The 15,674-nt window shown below is 37.4% G+C and overlaps 1 protein-coding gene across 2 annotated transcripts; it reads right to left on the reverse strand.

Moving 5' to 3' along the window:
* Window positions 1–1,367: 1,367 nt before the first annotated feature.
* LOC103717289 (small G protein family protein / RhoGAP family protein) lies at window positions 1,368–13,374 on the reverse strand. 2 transcript variants are annotated; one of them, XM_008805611.4, is made up of 10 exons: window positions 13,236–13,374; window positions 12,782–12,873; window positions 12,393–12,676; window positions 10,124–10,186; window positions 10,021–10,039; window positions 7,236–7,334; window positions 7,077–7,154; window positions 6,753–6,997; window positions 2,511–2,670; window positions 1,368–1,837 (listed from the first exon to the last, which is right to left on the reverse strand). In XM_008805611.4, the coding sequence occupies exons 2-10, from the start codon at window positions 12,840–12,842 to the stop codon at window positions 1,689–1,691; spliced, it is 1,158 nt and encodes a 385-aa protein (XP_008803833.3). In that variant the 5' UTR covers window positions 12,843–12,873; window positions 13,236–13,374; the 3' UTR covers window positions 1,368–1,688. The 2 variants fall into 2 exon arrangements, with proteins under 2 accessions (XP_008803833.3, XP_088574840.1); XM_088718714.1 differs by having other exon boundaries at window positions 12,782–12,894; window positions 13,236–13,341.
* Between the last annotated feature and the right edge of the window lie 2,300 nt (window positions 13,375–15,674).

The raw sequence follows: 15,674 nt of genomic DNA on the forward strand, positions 1-15,674 counted from the left end.
TATGATGAAAAAATTTGTGGATCTAAATTCTCAGTACAAAGCTCTATTTCTTCTTCTAGTAGTTCTCGTTCGTCATCTATTTTTTCATTCATTGCACAGAGAAAACACACACATGCTTCAAGTTCATCTTCATCTTCTTCATCTTTAAGTAGCGAACTATAATTTTATTTACGAAATGACCTTCAGTCTGCATATGATGAAAATCAAATAGAGAGTCTAGATGTATTATCTTGGTGGAAGAGTGTTAAAAATCAATATCCTGTTATGTCTGCAATTGCACGCGATATTTCAGCTGTGCCGATGTCCACAGTAGCATCGGAATCCGCTTTTAGTGCAGGTCGGTGTGTTCTTGACGAGAAGAGAAGTAGGATGACTGGCGAAACGGTTGAGATGCTTCTCTGCTTCAAAAATTTGTTAGATGTTGAGGCGAGACTTCAAGATAAAGGTGGACATAATACAACATCTTCTGATGATGATGATACAAACACTACTGAATAGTGAATACTGAATCACTGATGATTGGTAAGATTTCTTAATTTTTTATAATTGTATATTTTTATTTTTTTAATTGTTAAAGTGAGTCATCTCTATTTTTTCTCCTTTCTTATTGTATTCTGAAGGTCAGACCAAGGTCCAAACCTCCCTTCATGTACTATTTTGATTTAAATTAATAAACTGGTAGCGGTCTATGCCAAACCCCCCACCATTAAGGTGGCTTTATATTAATAAATCCTTAGTTTTCAATATTTATTAATTTATTAAAAAAATTTATTTTCATTTATTTTAAGGGGGACGGGCCGTGCCTGGCCCGGCCCAGGCCCGGTTCAGGCCCTTATGGGCCGTTCCGGGCTGACTCGCGGGCCGTGCCGGGCCCAGGCCCACGAATCGTGCCAGCCCAGGCCCTTATGGGCCGTGCCGAGCTGGCTCGCAGGCCGTGCCGTGCTTGGGCAGCTTGGCCCACGAGTCGTGCCAGCCCAGGCCCTTATGGGCCGTGCTGGGCTCGGCCCGCGGGCCAGGATTTGGTAACCCAGCCCGACCCCCTTTTATGGGCCGTGCTAGGCACGACCCGTTACTTCTTCGTGCCGGGCCGTGCCGGGCCATGGGCGGCCCGGCCCAGTGCCCATCTCTAATTCTAGGCCACGAGTTATTATGAATGACCCCAACTGCAAGGCCTTAGACTCCGATCCGGCCCCAATACGCTGTCAAACATGGATCCAACCAAAGTTGTATAGGTGAAATTATATCATCATCAGTGGCCACATTCCTATAAATGCAATTACATCATCGCCAGATGCAAATCAAATTGATGACCGTTATCTGCTAAGGAGCATATTCGTACCTTTGAAGAGATAAAGAGGGAAAAGATATAAAAAATTGTTCTTGGTAAGGCTAATGCTCCAAACTGGTATTCAAATACAACCAAAAAAATTCTCCACTGTACAATATCTACAAGCTATAAATTATGTGTTATTGATGAAACAACAAAATCTTTTCTAAGTCTCCCCTAAAGAAGCTAAACCATATAGAATCCAAATATATTAAAGCTCAAGACTCTCCTAGATAAATATATTTTTCCAGCAATCTACAGAAAATCACATTCCTGAGAGAAACGGCACTTCCCAGATCAGAAGAAGTGTATACATCAAATTTCACCTTAGCTCACACAAATGGGAAAGCAAAGACCTAAATCATCTCCATATGGTCTCATTTGCATCTGTGAAAATGGCATTGTGATGTTCAATGAGGCACTGGATTACCTCAATGGCACCATAATCTGGGGGTGCATCATCATCCAAGGGGATCTGGGAAGAAGCATCATCATCATCATCATCTTCATCTGCCACCAAATAAAGTTTTTTAATAATAATCAAAGTTTTATCAATATAGTCGAAGATGCACTTCTTAATCCCCCCCCCCCTTTCTTGAGTAAATTTCAAAAGATTGTTTAGAACCTTTAACACTATAAGCTGGATTTTATTATTTGCCAATACCATGTGGATATTCAAAATAAGTGAAGCAAAACATGGAAATCCATGTCAAAATTTGTTACAGAAAAGTCTGAGAAAAGCATTTTCCAAGGGAAGAAAGAGCGCAGGAAATTAAGGTCAAAATAACTGACCTATAACTAGAACAAAAAACAAAAAGTCAGAGTATGAGTCTTTTGTTTGCTGTGTAGACTTATACGCATGTTTTTTTTCAACTGGTTGTTCTTTGCTTTATATCCAACCTAATGTGGCAAAGCCTTGTGGATTTCCAGAAATGTTTAGGCTGAAATATGTTATCACCAAGGCTTGTGCTTAGATGCACATGAAATTTTTTTGCAATTCCATATTGTCATATTAGAAACCTAAAAACTCATATAGCTTGTCAAATGAAGGTAAGATACTCTAAATCATTGACCTCATAATAGATCTTAAGTGTGTGTGTCCAAGTACAGAGAACTACTCAAAAATCCATCACATTCCAAAGCCCCGACCCCCACCCCCACAAAAAAAAAAAAAAATACTTACCCAAAAGGCCATCCCAGGCATGCTGATTTGATGCCAGATCCAGAGTCTTCGAAGGACCTTTTGATGTATAGCTAAGATGAACATGGAAATCTTCTCTTGAATCACCTTTCTGCCACATTATTAATGGTGCTAATTCCACAGCAAGGCTATGAGCGTCCATCTGCATTTAATTAATTTTAATGATATATTCAATTCTAAAATAACAATCTGCCTGTATATGCACATGAAATTCATTCATAACTGAAATAGAAAAGTAAGAAGGGTTGGAAATGTAAAGAATGTTCTTTGATTTCAACAGATAGGAAGATACTCCAATGAGAGAAGAAAGAAAAGATAGAAACAAGCCAGGCAGGGGAGAATAAAGAAAGAGGAGGTCCAGAATCTCAACTGCAACAGAGAATTACGGACTAACATGCATCAGAAACTTCAGTTAATCGTGAAGAAAACATCAAAAGTATCCTATACAGCCCTATTAAATGCTTTCATAAAAACTTGCTTGAAGAAGCAGAGAATCCAACACAAAGGAGAACCTTACTCTGGAACCAAATTAATTTACTCCACTTAGTAGTAAGCTAGACCTTTTCTAAGACATCACCCAACCCATATTGGCGACTACGAGGAGCTGGACAAATATCCATTCCACCAAACAATTGGAAATATGTACCAATCTTTATAGCCACATCAGCAGTCACAAAGCACCTGTAAGACGTGTATCCTGAGAGATAATTCAGCTTTGGGGACCTTCCACTGCTTCGGTCCTCTCTTCTGCATCTGCATTAGCTTGTCTGGCTATCTGGAAGACTGGTACGCAAAACCAAAAGGGAAGGAGGGTTGGGAATCAAAGATCTAGAAGTCAAGATCCAAGCACTCCCAGCCAAATGGGGCTGGGAATTCCTGAAAACAGACACAGAACTTTGGAGAACTCAGATACGATGGGCTTATCACAGAAAAATCAAATTAGCATCTATCTGGAAGGCTAGGAAAAGAATATCTATGGTTTAGAAAAGGATCCTATCCACTCTTCCCTTCTGGAATGGACTAAAACCTGAGCTTGAGAATGGTCACAACATCAATTTTTGGGAGGATACTTGGCTGGGAGACATCCCGCTTTGTTTACTTTTCCCCAATTCTATGCTGTTTCAAGGAAGATTAGGATCACCGTTGCCTCTAAATGGAACACAGTAGAGCTGTATGGAATATCAAAGTCCTCCACCCACTGCAATTAGAAGAAAAACAAAGAACTTAGTCAGGCCATCCACATGCACATATTCGGTCCTATGGCGAAGTAAGAATCCAGTTCAATTCTCTACAGCTTCCTTGTAGGACTCCTCAGGACTGGGTGTCCACACTGCCCTTTTGGAAGTAAACTATTGAAAATTCCTATTCCTCTTAAGATAGCTCAATACCAGAGAGAATCTCAAAAAGTGAAACTGAAGCAGATCTTGGTGGATATGCCTTCTGTAGTGAGACCGTGGAATCCTTGGATGTTGGATCCCATCTTTCCAAGTGTTCGTTCATTCACGATCATTGGTCAGTAATACTAGCTCAGTTAAACCTCCTTAATCTGCCTGCTAATGTTCAATCTCTCTGGACTACATGGAGAGATCCAATGTCACTAAAAGCCTTGGAGTTGGTGTTGATCAGCTCTGTGCTGCCTTCTTATGGACCTGCTGGAAAGAACAGAATGCGAGAAACCTTCTTGAACAAAGCTGCCTTGCCCAAGCAAAACCTCCATTCCCGTCTCAGTCTTTTCAATGATTGGTCCATCCTATGTACACAAAAGTAACTACTCTGTCTCCAATTTCTGGCATAGACATAGGTCACCAAGCAGTTTACTTGTTTTGTATTCTTGATTAGACTCTGTCTAATCTTTTCTTTTCTCCTTTAAAATTCTTTCTCTTCCTTTGAATAAATATGGTTCCTTTGCCTCCTTTTCCCACAAAAGAAAAAACAATATTCTTACAATTTTGGATCTATTCGAAAGCTCTTTTTTGTGACCTCACAAAATGCAAAACATGCCTTGTAGGGACAGAAACCTATAAAACTTAATTTAATCCAACGGATGCCTTCCTCAGGTTGCAGTTTTTTCATGATTCTAAAAATGTTGCTGAAGATTAGAACAACTAGAATGACAAGAAGATGCAGATAACTAGAAGGATTTTCAAGGAGATGACTATGCAGAGCAAATGGCAGAAAAAAAGTACTCTGTTTCCAACATTTATTAAGGAAAGCTGAATGTACGAACTTGAACAAAGTTCATATTGTTAAGTAATATTGCATCAACAACCATGTGTACAACTACATAACATGTACACAAACACAAAATAGAACAGTGAATAACATAAACAAGGAAACTTCCAGCAAGAAAAACATATAATAAAGCAGATATGCCTAAAGAAATCACACTAGAATTGGTTTCTCAGATAGATGTATAACATAATCTCAAGAATTAATAGGATGCCAGAGGTTGATTTCTGCTATAAGCAAATAAGAGGAGATGGCAAAGATTGTCTTAGTTTCTGCTAATAATCAAACACCTTCTCCAGTTATTTTAAGAAGAAAGAAGTTTAATTTGATGGCATGTACTATTGACATTCATTGTACAATGGATTGCACATAGTTGCATCATGTGTTTGCATACCACACATCATGAATTGTCTACTCATTTAGAAACCAATAAAATACTCCCGGCATGTGTTTTCAGTGCCTTGGGCTATGCATATTGCAACTCTTAAGAAATATTGCCCTTCAAATAGGACTTTCTGCATCATTGTGGGGATGATACGTCATGACCAAGATTCGAAATACCATGGTGTGAAGGTGTACAGGTCATGTATTGGATTTGGTATGTACCACAGCAAAACCCCATATCAACTTATGGTTTGCCGATGCAGGGTGGTAAAGCATGGTATGTACCATGGTAGGCTCTCTACAGGTGGTATGTCTTGCTGCATGGAAGATTAGCTCATCCATTGTTGACCTCTATTATTGGATACTACCATTCTTAAATTAATCCATGAGCACTGGAATCATGTGATGCCAACTACTCTTTCCAGCCAGTGAGATTTGTTCAGCATCAAATGCTGGCTGTATGATGCACAGGCAGGTACCATGCCAACCTAGATGGCCATGCCACCCAGCTGAGAGCTAATCTGTGCCAAGCATTGGCACAAACCATGCTAATGCAAATCTGGCATGACATCAATAAACCATGCTGATCTCATGTTTGCGCTTTTCCCATTGAAGAAAAACAGCAGAGAATTACTTCAGTAGAGGTCCACATGTTGTGGTCTTCATAAGGTTCCATATATTGTATAGAAGAGAATTTAATGTAACATGGACCACAAATCATTGAAGACCAGTTACTCTTCAACTACATGAGCCCTCTAGAACCTTGAGACACCATTTGTCACCCATATCTTTTCAATTCTTTTTTGATAAACAGATGAGGTCCAATTTATCTTAAGATAATTAGTCCTGTATATGCTTGATGATGCTTAGATAGGGTTCTATTTATTTTTTGACTATTCAGAAATGTGTCTTGTAATAGAATACCACTAGTATGCAACTCCATGTTGACTCGACCATCTTGCAACCCTAGATAAGTGACTGTTGAAAGTAGGCTAAGGTGATCTTGCCAACTTCTATTTTGGAAATATAATTCATTATTTCCACTACAACCAATGATAAGTTTGCCAGATGAATGGTTTGGTGCTGAACAACTTCTGTTAGATTGTGTCCAGGAATACTTCAAGGTAAAATGATCTTTGAAGCATTTTTGTGCTTTGGCTACAATAAAAAAACCTACATATGCAAGCATATCTTGAAACGGCTATGGATATTTATAGATGGGTTACAAAGAGAATATCTTGAGATGTTGAGAGAGTTCACGAGAATGATAGGGACCAACACAACAAGTGACACCATCAATGCATATGTGCAATATTATCAGTGGTTACAATTTCTGTAAATCATGCAAATGAATTTCGATCATATAGAATCAACTAATGAATACTCAAATTCTACTCTTTTCACCCACATTAACAGCCCCTCACAAAATGAACACATGCAGTAGATAAATAAGGAACATACATAACAAATAAAATGTCTGGTCAGAGGGTATGTAAATGCTTAGTTGTTTTAAAAACTGACGGTATGTTATAACCACATAAAAAGAAGTGTAGCTTCAAACTGCATAAATTTACAACCATGATAGATAAAGACCAGAAAAGAACAGACTACCTTGTTAAGTGATGATTTCTGGCTCACCCGGAGCAATAAAGCAGTAACAAATTCCAGTGTCATGTAATTAGCATTTGGAAGCTTCTTCAAAATATTTCTCATGTCATGTAAGCTACTCCTTGCATCTCTAATTTCATGATACAGAGCAAATGTAGTAAGTGGCTCAGGTAGGCTAGCGAGATAACATTTAATTAATGTAGCCAAGTCAACTGGGCTTACACCCTCTGGCAAAGATGCATTCCAGTCTGTAACATTCAAATAAAACTATCAAATTCATGATTATCTCCAATCCAAGAGTAGAACAGAATTGATAGGAAGCGATACCTTGGTTATAAAGCGAAATTAAGTGTCGAATAACCTTTCTGTCTCCTTCAGATTTAAACAAGTACTCAGTGCTTAATCCTAGTGAGGCAAATTTCAGCATCAGTTTTTCAATTGTCATGCATAAACTACCATTTCCTACAACTTTTTATCTGAAACCACCTGATATAATGAGATTATCTGCACATCTGACCAATACTTGAGGAACAGGCCTGGTAGAATGTTGCCGTTCTAACGTAAGCTCAATTGGAACACCAAATACTGCAACAAATTCATTACAACATGCTTTAGCTTAACTTCCCATATTTTTCCCGTTACATATGAAACAGTTCATTACTCATACAACATTACAAATCATTACTATTTCAAGTTAAATTAAACAAAAAATTTAGAGACAATGATAAGAAAGGCTTGGGTTGACAAGTGCAATGCATAGGTTCGAGTCTTGAGGCAGACACTTATACAAACACAGGTTTGTCCCTGGTCCGCCCGTCCCAGGACAACTGGGTAATGGCCCTTATACACACACACACAAGTTTTAAAAACCACCAGAATGAGATGGTACAAGGAATACTGTACCATTCCAGAAAATACATACACATGACAGAGAGAGCTTATACTTTATGAACACTGCTTAAACTTTTATATTAGAAGTTAAGTGTTTATTCTGCGCCATTCACTGCCTGTGTTTCCAAGAACTGATTAAAATTCAGATATAATTCAATGCATTTTCTAGCTCAAATGCATCAGTTAACCAATCCACCTGCACCAAACTAAATTAACGATTCTTCTTACCAGCAAGCAAGCTCAAATACAATGAAGTCCAGAGGTGTGACAAATATGTCTTACAACTTATTACAACTGAAATCTCGCATCGCTCAGATGTTTACATTCGTCATATCAACATGATCAAAATAAACATTGTGTACAAATGATTGTATAAGCACAAAAATCAGTACTCAAACTGTATCTCATATTATAAGTGAAGGACCATTTTCTATTGTGAAATTATGCAATTCAGCTGCTGATCTCCATAGCATGTTTATTGCAAAGAGTAGATATACCTACTGTCCAGCACTTGCCCCTTTTGAGTAACATGCTATAAAGCTAGGAATTGAATTTTCAAGCTCGTAACACCGACGCCATAGACAAACTATTGGAGACCAACCATTCATGAGAGATCACCATCACTGTATAGGAGTTTAATCTTATACTCATTATGTTGATGATCAAATTGTCATCCGAAGCTGAATCCATAGATCCAGCAGGACCAGCACTTCTCGTAAGGTCCAGAAGGTGCTACCAAGATCCCATTGTCTTCCATTTCTCAATAGCTAGCAAGTTCAATGGACGGGCTATTAAAATAAGGAGAAATCAGTTGTCTTTCAGTAGCTGACGTATGACAAATTTGTCAGAGTCCCACTTTAGTTCACTTGTTATATTTGCCATCATTTATGCTGACAGGTTATAAGGGATATGCCTATGTCATAGGAAAATGTAGTCCTATCCCTTTTCCTAGAGGGAATTTATTGGTAGGTCCCATACAGCAGTTGTCTCTACCCTTTTCCATGTTATTATTTTCAATAATGGTCGCAATAATTTAATTAAACCAGGTTGTTTGGACTCTTCAACTGACAAAGTTGCCAACATCAGGTATGCAAATACATCCATAATGATAAGATGCTCTTAATAATCACAACAACAGATCTCAGTTTCATAGAATTAATCTCAAAATCTTAAAAATAAACCATACTGCCCATTTGTCTTTGCAGTGTCTTATCTCACTTATGTTTCAAAATAAGATACTACACACAGACATATGCCCTCTTAAGAAACACTAAGAGTGAAGCTATGAGACATAATTTATTTTGAAATTAGATCTAAATGGATTCATAACATTATGGTTCTGAGATATATATTTCTCTTATAGATTAGCTACATTAGATTCTGGTTTAACTCATAGAACCTATTTCAAAATCGCCTGTTACTTGTCTCTGCCTTCCACTTGTATTGTTTTGTAACAATCAGATTTTGACACATTTCATCTAAGTATCAATATCGATAGACTCCATTAGACACTATTTGTGCTTCTGTTCTTCATCAAGCTATATCATCTCAGCTGCATAAAATCAGATACATTATACTTAATTTTTAATACATATATATATATATATATATATATATTAATTTATTTGTATATTTATACATTATATTTATATTTTTATGTAGAAAGAATCAGACGATATCTTTCTTAAAACAAACAAAAAGGAAAAGAAAGATGAAACATAAATGATGATCAACTAAGCCTCAAGGGCTTTCTTAAGAATAAGAAAGAGGAATCTTATGGAAATATCATGGAATAAGATTTGATCTATTCATGGAGATTCCATAAAATCCCTTTCTAAAAATAGAAAGTTCGAAACAATTGAGAGTTTTTGGAGATTGGATGCAGTGTATAGAATGAAAACTTCATTCTCGATTCTATGAGAAAATTTTATGAATGCATTTCATTTGCTTCCCCACATAACAACATCCTAGCTACAAAGATATAATCATGTATCTGCTGCATTTTTTGACCCCAAGAGAATTAAATTTGGAATTCTACCAAACTTTAATTCTGTAGAATGCACTGAGTTGGCTTCACTGACCATATGTTGCAAACAATTCTGGAGATTCGCTACAAGACAGCAATTAATGTGAAGCTTTGCTTTGAGCTTCTGAAAAGGCTTACCAAGCCTTGATAGGCTGACCAGGTGTCTTTAATCATGTTATAGAAGTTTAAAGGTTAAATTTGGCCTATAATAATTACAGGTGAATCCTACTACAAGATGATTGACAGAAAAGAACAGTTGAGGATATTAGCTGTAATCCATCCTCTTACAATTTTCAGATAACAAGGATAAACAAATATCCAAAACACGACCACAAGGAAAGAATGTAAACTTACCATCATTGCTTGCCACTCCCTGCAAAATGCAAAAACATGTAAGAACATGCAGGAATGCAGCTGAATGGAGAACAAGTTTTCTGTATTATGATAAATGATGTACCTTTTGCCAACGCTCAATATTATTTAAAATGCCCTTACTTTTATCTGCTGTCTTCTTTGCTGCCTGGAATTATTAAGGAAAAAAATGTAGTGATATTTGGTGAAGACTAAAATGATGCAGCAGAACATGAAATTGAATTCTGAGAAAGAAAGAGAAGAAAAATAAAGGTAGAAGAAGAAGAAGAAGAAGATAGTTAAGTTGTACTATATTATGAAGGAGAGAAAAGACAAAAGTATATTTAGTTAAGATTAGTATGTTTCCATGACATTATATTAAACAAAGTTGCAAAACACGAGCAATAATCTCTAAAAGCATCCAAGTCAACCGCAGAGTTTAGTAGGTTTGCAGGATAACCAATATCCAACTGCTGCTAAGTGATGATAGCATGCATTGTTTTTTTCCTTTTTTAGCATAAGACTTCAATTTCATGAGGTTTACTGGCTGCTTTTAGCAACTATGCCAGAAAAGGAAGCCTGAAAGCAGTACAGGCAAAGAACATGCATTATCCTTCAAATTACAAGGGATGATACATAGAAGGAAGAGCAAGAGTGTGGCTTTAAATTCAGGTTTTTTTGGTGCACCTCATAAGAACAAAGAGAAACGCCTAAAAAGAATTTCTTTTAGGATTTAAGATTTTTTTCTTTTTTGGTATCACAAAAAATGAAAATGTGGCAAAGTAGAAAAAAAATAGAACATAGACATGACAAGCAAAAATTAGGACAAAGAAACCACTGAATGATATATCAAAAGTTTATTGGACTAAATCTTGACCCCAACACCTCATCCCTCCCCCAAAAAGAAAAGGGAAAAAGAAAAAGAAAAAGAAAAAGAAAAAGAAAGCCCAGGCTTGATAGTGTTAAGAACAGTAATGTGTCGAATACATTAGCCTGAGCATCAGTAGGACTTATTGGCCTTTTAATTAATCCGAGACACTTCTTTAGAACCATTCTTCTCAATTTTTTGTTAAGGCTTGATATACATTGTTGACCTCTTCCCTAACAACTTCAGCTTTTATGGATTAGTGGTTAGATAACATGGCTTCAAAGTCTAAGATCATGGCTTCAAATCTCCAGTTGGGCCAAGTTTACCCATTTATTCTCGAGTCTTTTCTTCCCTTTGCCTTGTTACCTATTGAGTCATTCTTGACTCGTTTATGCCTTCATGTTTTTTTTTGGTTGGGGTTGGGGAGGGGAGGGGAGGGGGGGGGGGGGGGGGGGGGGGGGGGGGTGGAGGGGGGTGGTTGGAGGATGTTAAGGCTGGTATACATTATTGAACCCTTCCATGATAGCTTACGCTTTTGATCTCCAGTAATTTATAAATATTTTTAACATGCATTCATGGCGTGCACCTCCATTTTGCAAAAATGGATAAGATACTCTGAGTTATATGATCGAGAACTCCTGATAAAAACCTGATCTGATGATTTTCTTTGGTATAGGTTCTGTCATGACGTGGTTGCATTACATGTTGTCTGCAACCTACTTAGCATTAGGTAGTTGCCCAAATGTTCCACACAATAATAGCTATTGAAAGCGAATCACAAAATAATGATGGATAAGTCAGATAAGCCTCTCACTCCTCATCTATCTATGTGTATGTAACAAAATAAAATCCTGAACATGTTGTCTGATTGAGGAACAATAGTAGGTGCCCGATGAATTGGAGGTAGCTACAATGGCCAATTCCACTACATGTATTATTCCTACCTTCTTTTTTCCAAGAAAGTCAAAACTGATTTAAGATCGAGCAGTTATATGCCCTGCATGTTGTTTACATAGGTGCAGCTTATTAAATTCCGCCAATGTTTCTTTCTTTCTTTTTGTGTGTGTGTCCATGTCATCCTATCCAATCAGAGTGCCTCTACAGGATAGACCTCAACAGAAAACTATGTTAGAATTCCACAGGGTAACTAATTTTTAGAACAAAAGCTGCATCCTTGGCACTTGAATCCTTGTAAGAGTGGCACATCGCTTCACCACATAGGCAACACATCCTGACAAAATAAATACTTTCATGGGCTTATTATATCTTCAAGATGATTTCCTGTAAATGAATAGCTACATGTTGTCAAAGTTAATCAAGCAATCCTGCTTTTTTTTATTTTTTCTTTAGTGGCTCACTGTCGATGAGAACAAGTTTCTCTAATCTGGCTACAGGACAGGTGCAGTGGCCGAGATCAACTAATGCATCACATCAACATAAGTACATAAAGTTCAGGAAATAAAAACCAAGAAATCGGTATCTACTTCAAAAGCTATTGGAATTGTACCTCTTCGACCTTCAACTTTCCCACGGTAACCTTCTCCTTTGTTTCTGATAAGCCCTTCCTCAGGAGCAATCCAGTGGAAGCGGCAGCAGAAAGAAGGCGTTCTTGCATGCTCTCTCCTGGCGGTGCTGCCGGCCTGTTTTGCCTGGCTTGCTGAATGAGGACCCACCGGCCCTTGACCACCGACCCGACCTTCCCAGCCATATCAGATACGTTTTCGCCTGCATCCTTAGCTACATCTCCCACAAAAGCCCCGGCTGATTGCCCAGCTTGCTTAAGCCTCACCCCTGAATCGAAGCCTCTCACACTAAGCATCACAAGAGAGTAAAAAAAGAAACAAAAACAAAACCGCCTAATTAAAAAGAAATCAAGAATAACTAGATGTAGATTACCAGAGGAAGAGAAGAATTCAGTGGCCTTTTCACGCCAGCGAGGCGAGTCCTCGGAAGGCATGGCGAAGTGCGATCAAACGAATGAAGAAAACCTGAAATAGAACAGGTTTTATCTTCCAAGAAAGAAAAGACACGAGCCTCAAAACGATCGAATAATCGATAAATATTTCAAAGAATCACCAATCGAGCCCTATATCCATATACGGCGTAATTTATATGCAAAACTTCAATCCAACCAAGAAACTGAAGTGGTAAATCAAAAGTATCACATTCGAACCTAGACGAAATCCATCAGATTAGGGGGGAAAAAACCATGCCATCCTGAAATCTCGTAGGTTATTGTTTTTTTTTTTCCTATTGAATCGATGGAAAAGCAGAGCGGCGTATTTTCAGCAAATTCAATCAGAGAGAAGAAAGATTCGAAACCCTAAAATCCAAGAAAATGTCGAATTACCTTCGATTTTTCTTTCTTCTTTCCTTCTGCCTTGAAGCAGAGAGCGGAGGAGGGCTGGAAAGTTCAATGGATCGAGAGGGTGAGATGATCGTTCTTTCTCTCGGCAGGCAAAGAGAGAGATTAGAGATAGAGCCGGCGCGGACTTGGAATCCTACGGGCTCCGCACGATGTGACGGCTCACTTGGGCGATGGGCAATAAACCGCTGCCACGTGTGTGGATCCCAAGGTTTCCGTGCTGCGGGTTCTGTTGGCTGCGATGGAGACTAGAGAGTAGTCAACCGTAACGGTTATTTGTGGCACCTAGTGCATATCGGGTAGTCTCCAAAAAAAAAAAAAAAATCCTCTAAAAAAAGTGCTCCACAGATTATTATTTTGTGTGTGTGTGTGTGTAAATCTGGATTTATTATATTATTCTAAAAAAATCAATATATAAAATATTTAAAAATCGAGTAGGAACTACAAAAGTAGAAGTTTATAAAATGATCTACATAATTCAGCCGCTCTATTCACTTCACTATAAACATATAAATTTTTCTTTCATTTATAGTTTAATATACTATATAAAATAAATAATTTTTAATAATTAAGATTATCTTTATGTTGCAACAATTTCTTTTTGAAATTTTTTATCATAACTTCTTAAGAACTATGGGAGGAGTAGCTTTTCTTTTTAGAGCCTCTTTATACCTCCATTTATATAGGCATTGTGATTCTAATTATTTTTTTTATCACTTTGTCTTCAATTAGTGTAATGTCTATGTGCCCAATATTATCTTCTCATTTTTGGTTTATCATGAATAAACTGCATTTTTTCTATCTTTTTGGTGCTCTTTTTTTTTGCTTGAACTTTCTTCTTACACTTTATCGGTCAAAATTTTTGATCACATAATATTACGAATTTATTATTCATTTATAATTTTTTATTTTCCTAGGAATGAATTTGGTTTGTAGGTTTTTTTTTCCAGAAAATTAGTCTATAGTTCGTTGGATATAACAATCATATAGTATCTTAAGGCACATCACAACTTCACACAACTAGCTCCATTTCTATTCAATATAGTTTCATTCACATCTTCATTATTTTATATATAATTGATCTAAGGCAATGGAATGATTCAGGAATGCAAATTAATTTTCTATTTTTTTGAGGCCTTGGTTGTAGATATCTTGTTCAAATGATAAACCAACATGATTAACTTTAAGCCTGATTTTTCATTATTCATAACCTGATACCTTAATACAACTAGTTTCGCTCCACTAAACCTATTCTATAATCTAAACTGTCACTAACCATATTTCCTATAACATCTTTGTAGTCTTAGTCATTGTTAATCTAAATTGATAGTTGATCCTAGTTTAATCTATTCAACTTAGTTGAACGTCTCTATCAATCAAACTCAATTGCCATGATTCATTCTTAGATAAAATATTTTAACTCAAGATTATCAATTCACTTGTTCCATCAAAATTGACTGCTATACAGTGTCTCCTAGGTCGAACTCTCTCCTATTAATGTAGCCTTCTCTTCTATCATCTTCTTCTCATTCTTCTTATACCCTTCATCATCACAATAAACTTCCTCATGTTATCCATCATGCATCGCTGCATGTTCCTCTTGCGCACTCGATCCTTCAGCCTCTGCGCTGCTCTCACTGTCCAGTCTATCTTCTTCATGGTTGGATAATCTTTGGACAGGGTGGATAATCTTTGGGCAGTCTATCTAAATTATACTCTTCAGTTGATGATTCACCTTTTCTTAAGATTTTCACTTGCAGCTTCCGACCTCGAGCCATGATGTCGATGTTATCATAAAATCTATCATCTTCAGATTATCTGCCTTTGATGTTTTCTAGGCTGAGAAAGCGATCGGCAACAGCTTCTCTGCTAGGGTGGCTGATAGTAAATACATTACCAATCGCCTTCGAGAAGAGGCTCTTCCGTCGCTTCACGAAGTAGATCTAGCTCTCATCTTGATGGGGATCTTGTGACGGCCAATGAAGAAGAAACAGGATATACTAAGAAGAAGAAAGGAGCAGAAAGAGAAGAGAAAAGGAAGGCAGTTTTTTTTGGTGCAAGGACGTACGCTTTGTATACAGCTAAAGAGGTTCCAGCAAAGTCAGAGATAGAAACAAACCAAAAAGATGGAGTCTGCAGCGAATTGCCTTCTAATAGGCGCTATTATTTACAGTTATAGATAAGATTTCTGTCAGTATAAAAACTGGATGAGCTCCAAGACAAAAACGAAAAATAGATGCCAGGCTCTCGCCAATTTCTCAAACAGGAAGTATGAGTTACAAAAAAACAAATAATTGTGCTGAGCTCTGGATTGGCTCAAGAAAGTTCAGACTAAGATTGAGCATGGACTGGATCGCTCAAGCTTAGCTCAATTACGCGCCAATGCTCATAAGTCAGCCCTTTACTGCAGTTAATCCAATGAGA

Source organism: Phoenix dactylifera, chromosome 3 (genome assembly GCF_051530095.1).
Source record: "Phoenix dactylifera cultivar Ajwa chromosome 3, Ajwa_hap1_PhDact_Kaust_v1.1, whole genome shotgun sequence".
Taxonomy (NCBI): domain Eukaryota; kingdom Viridiplantae; phylum Streptophyta; class Magnoliopsida; order Arecales; family Arecaceae; genus Phoenix; species Phoenix dactylifera.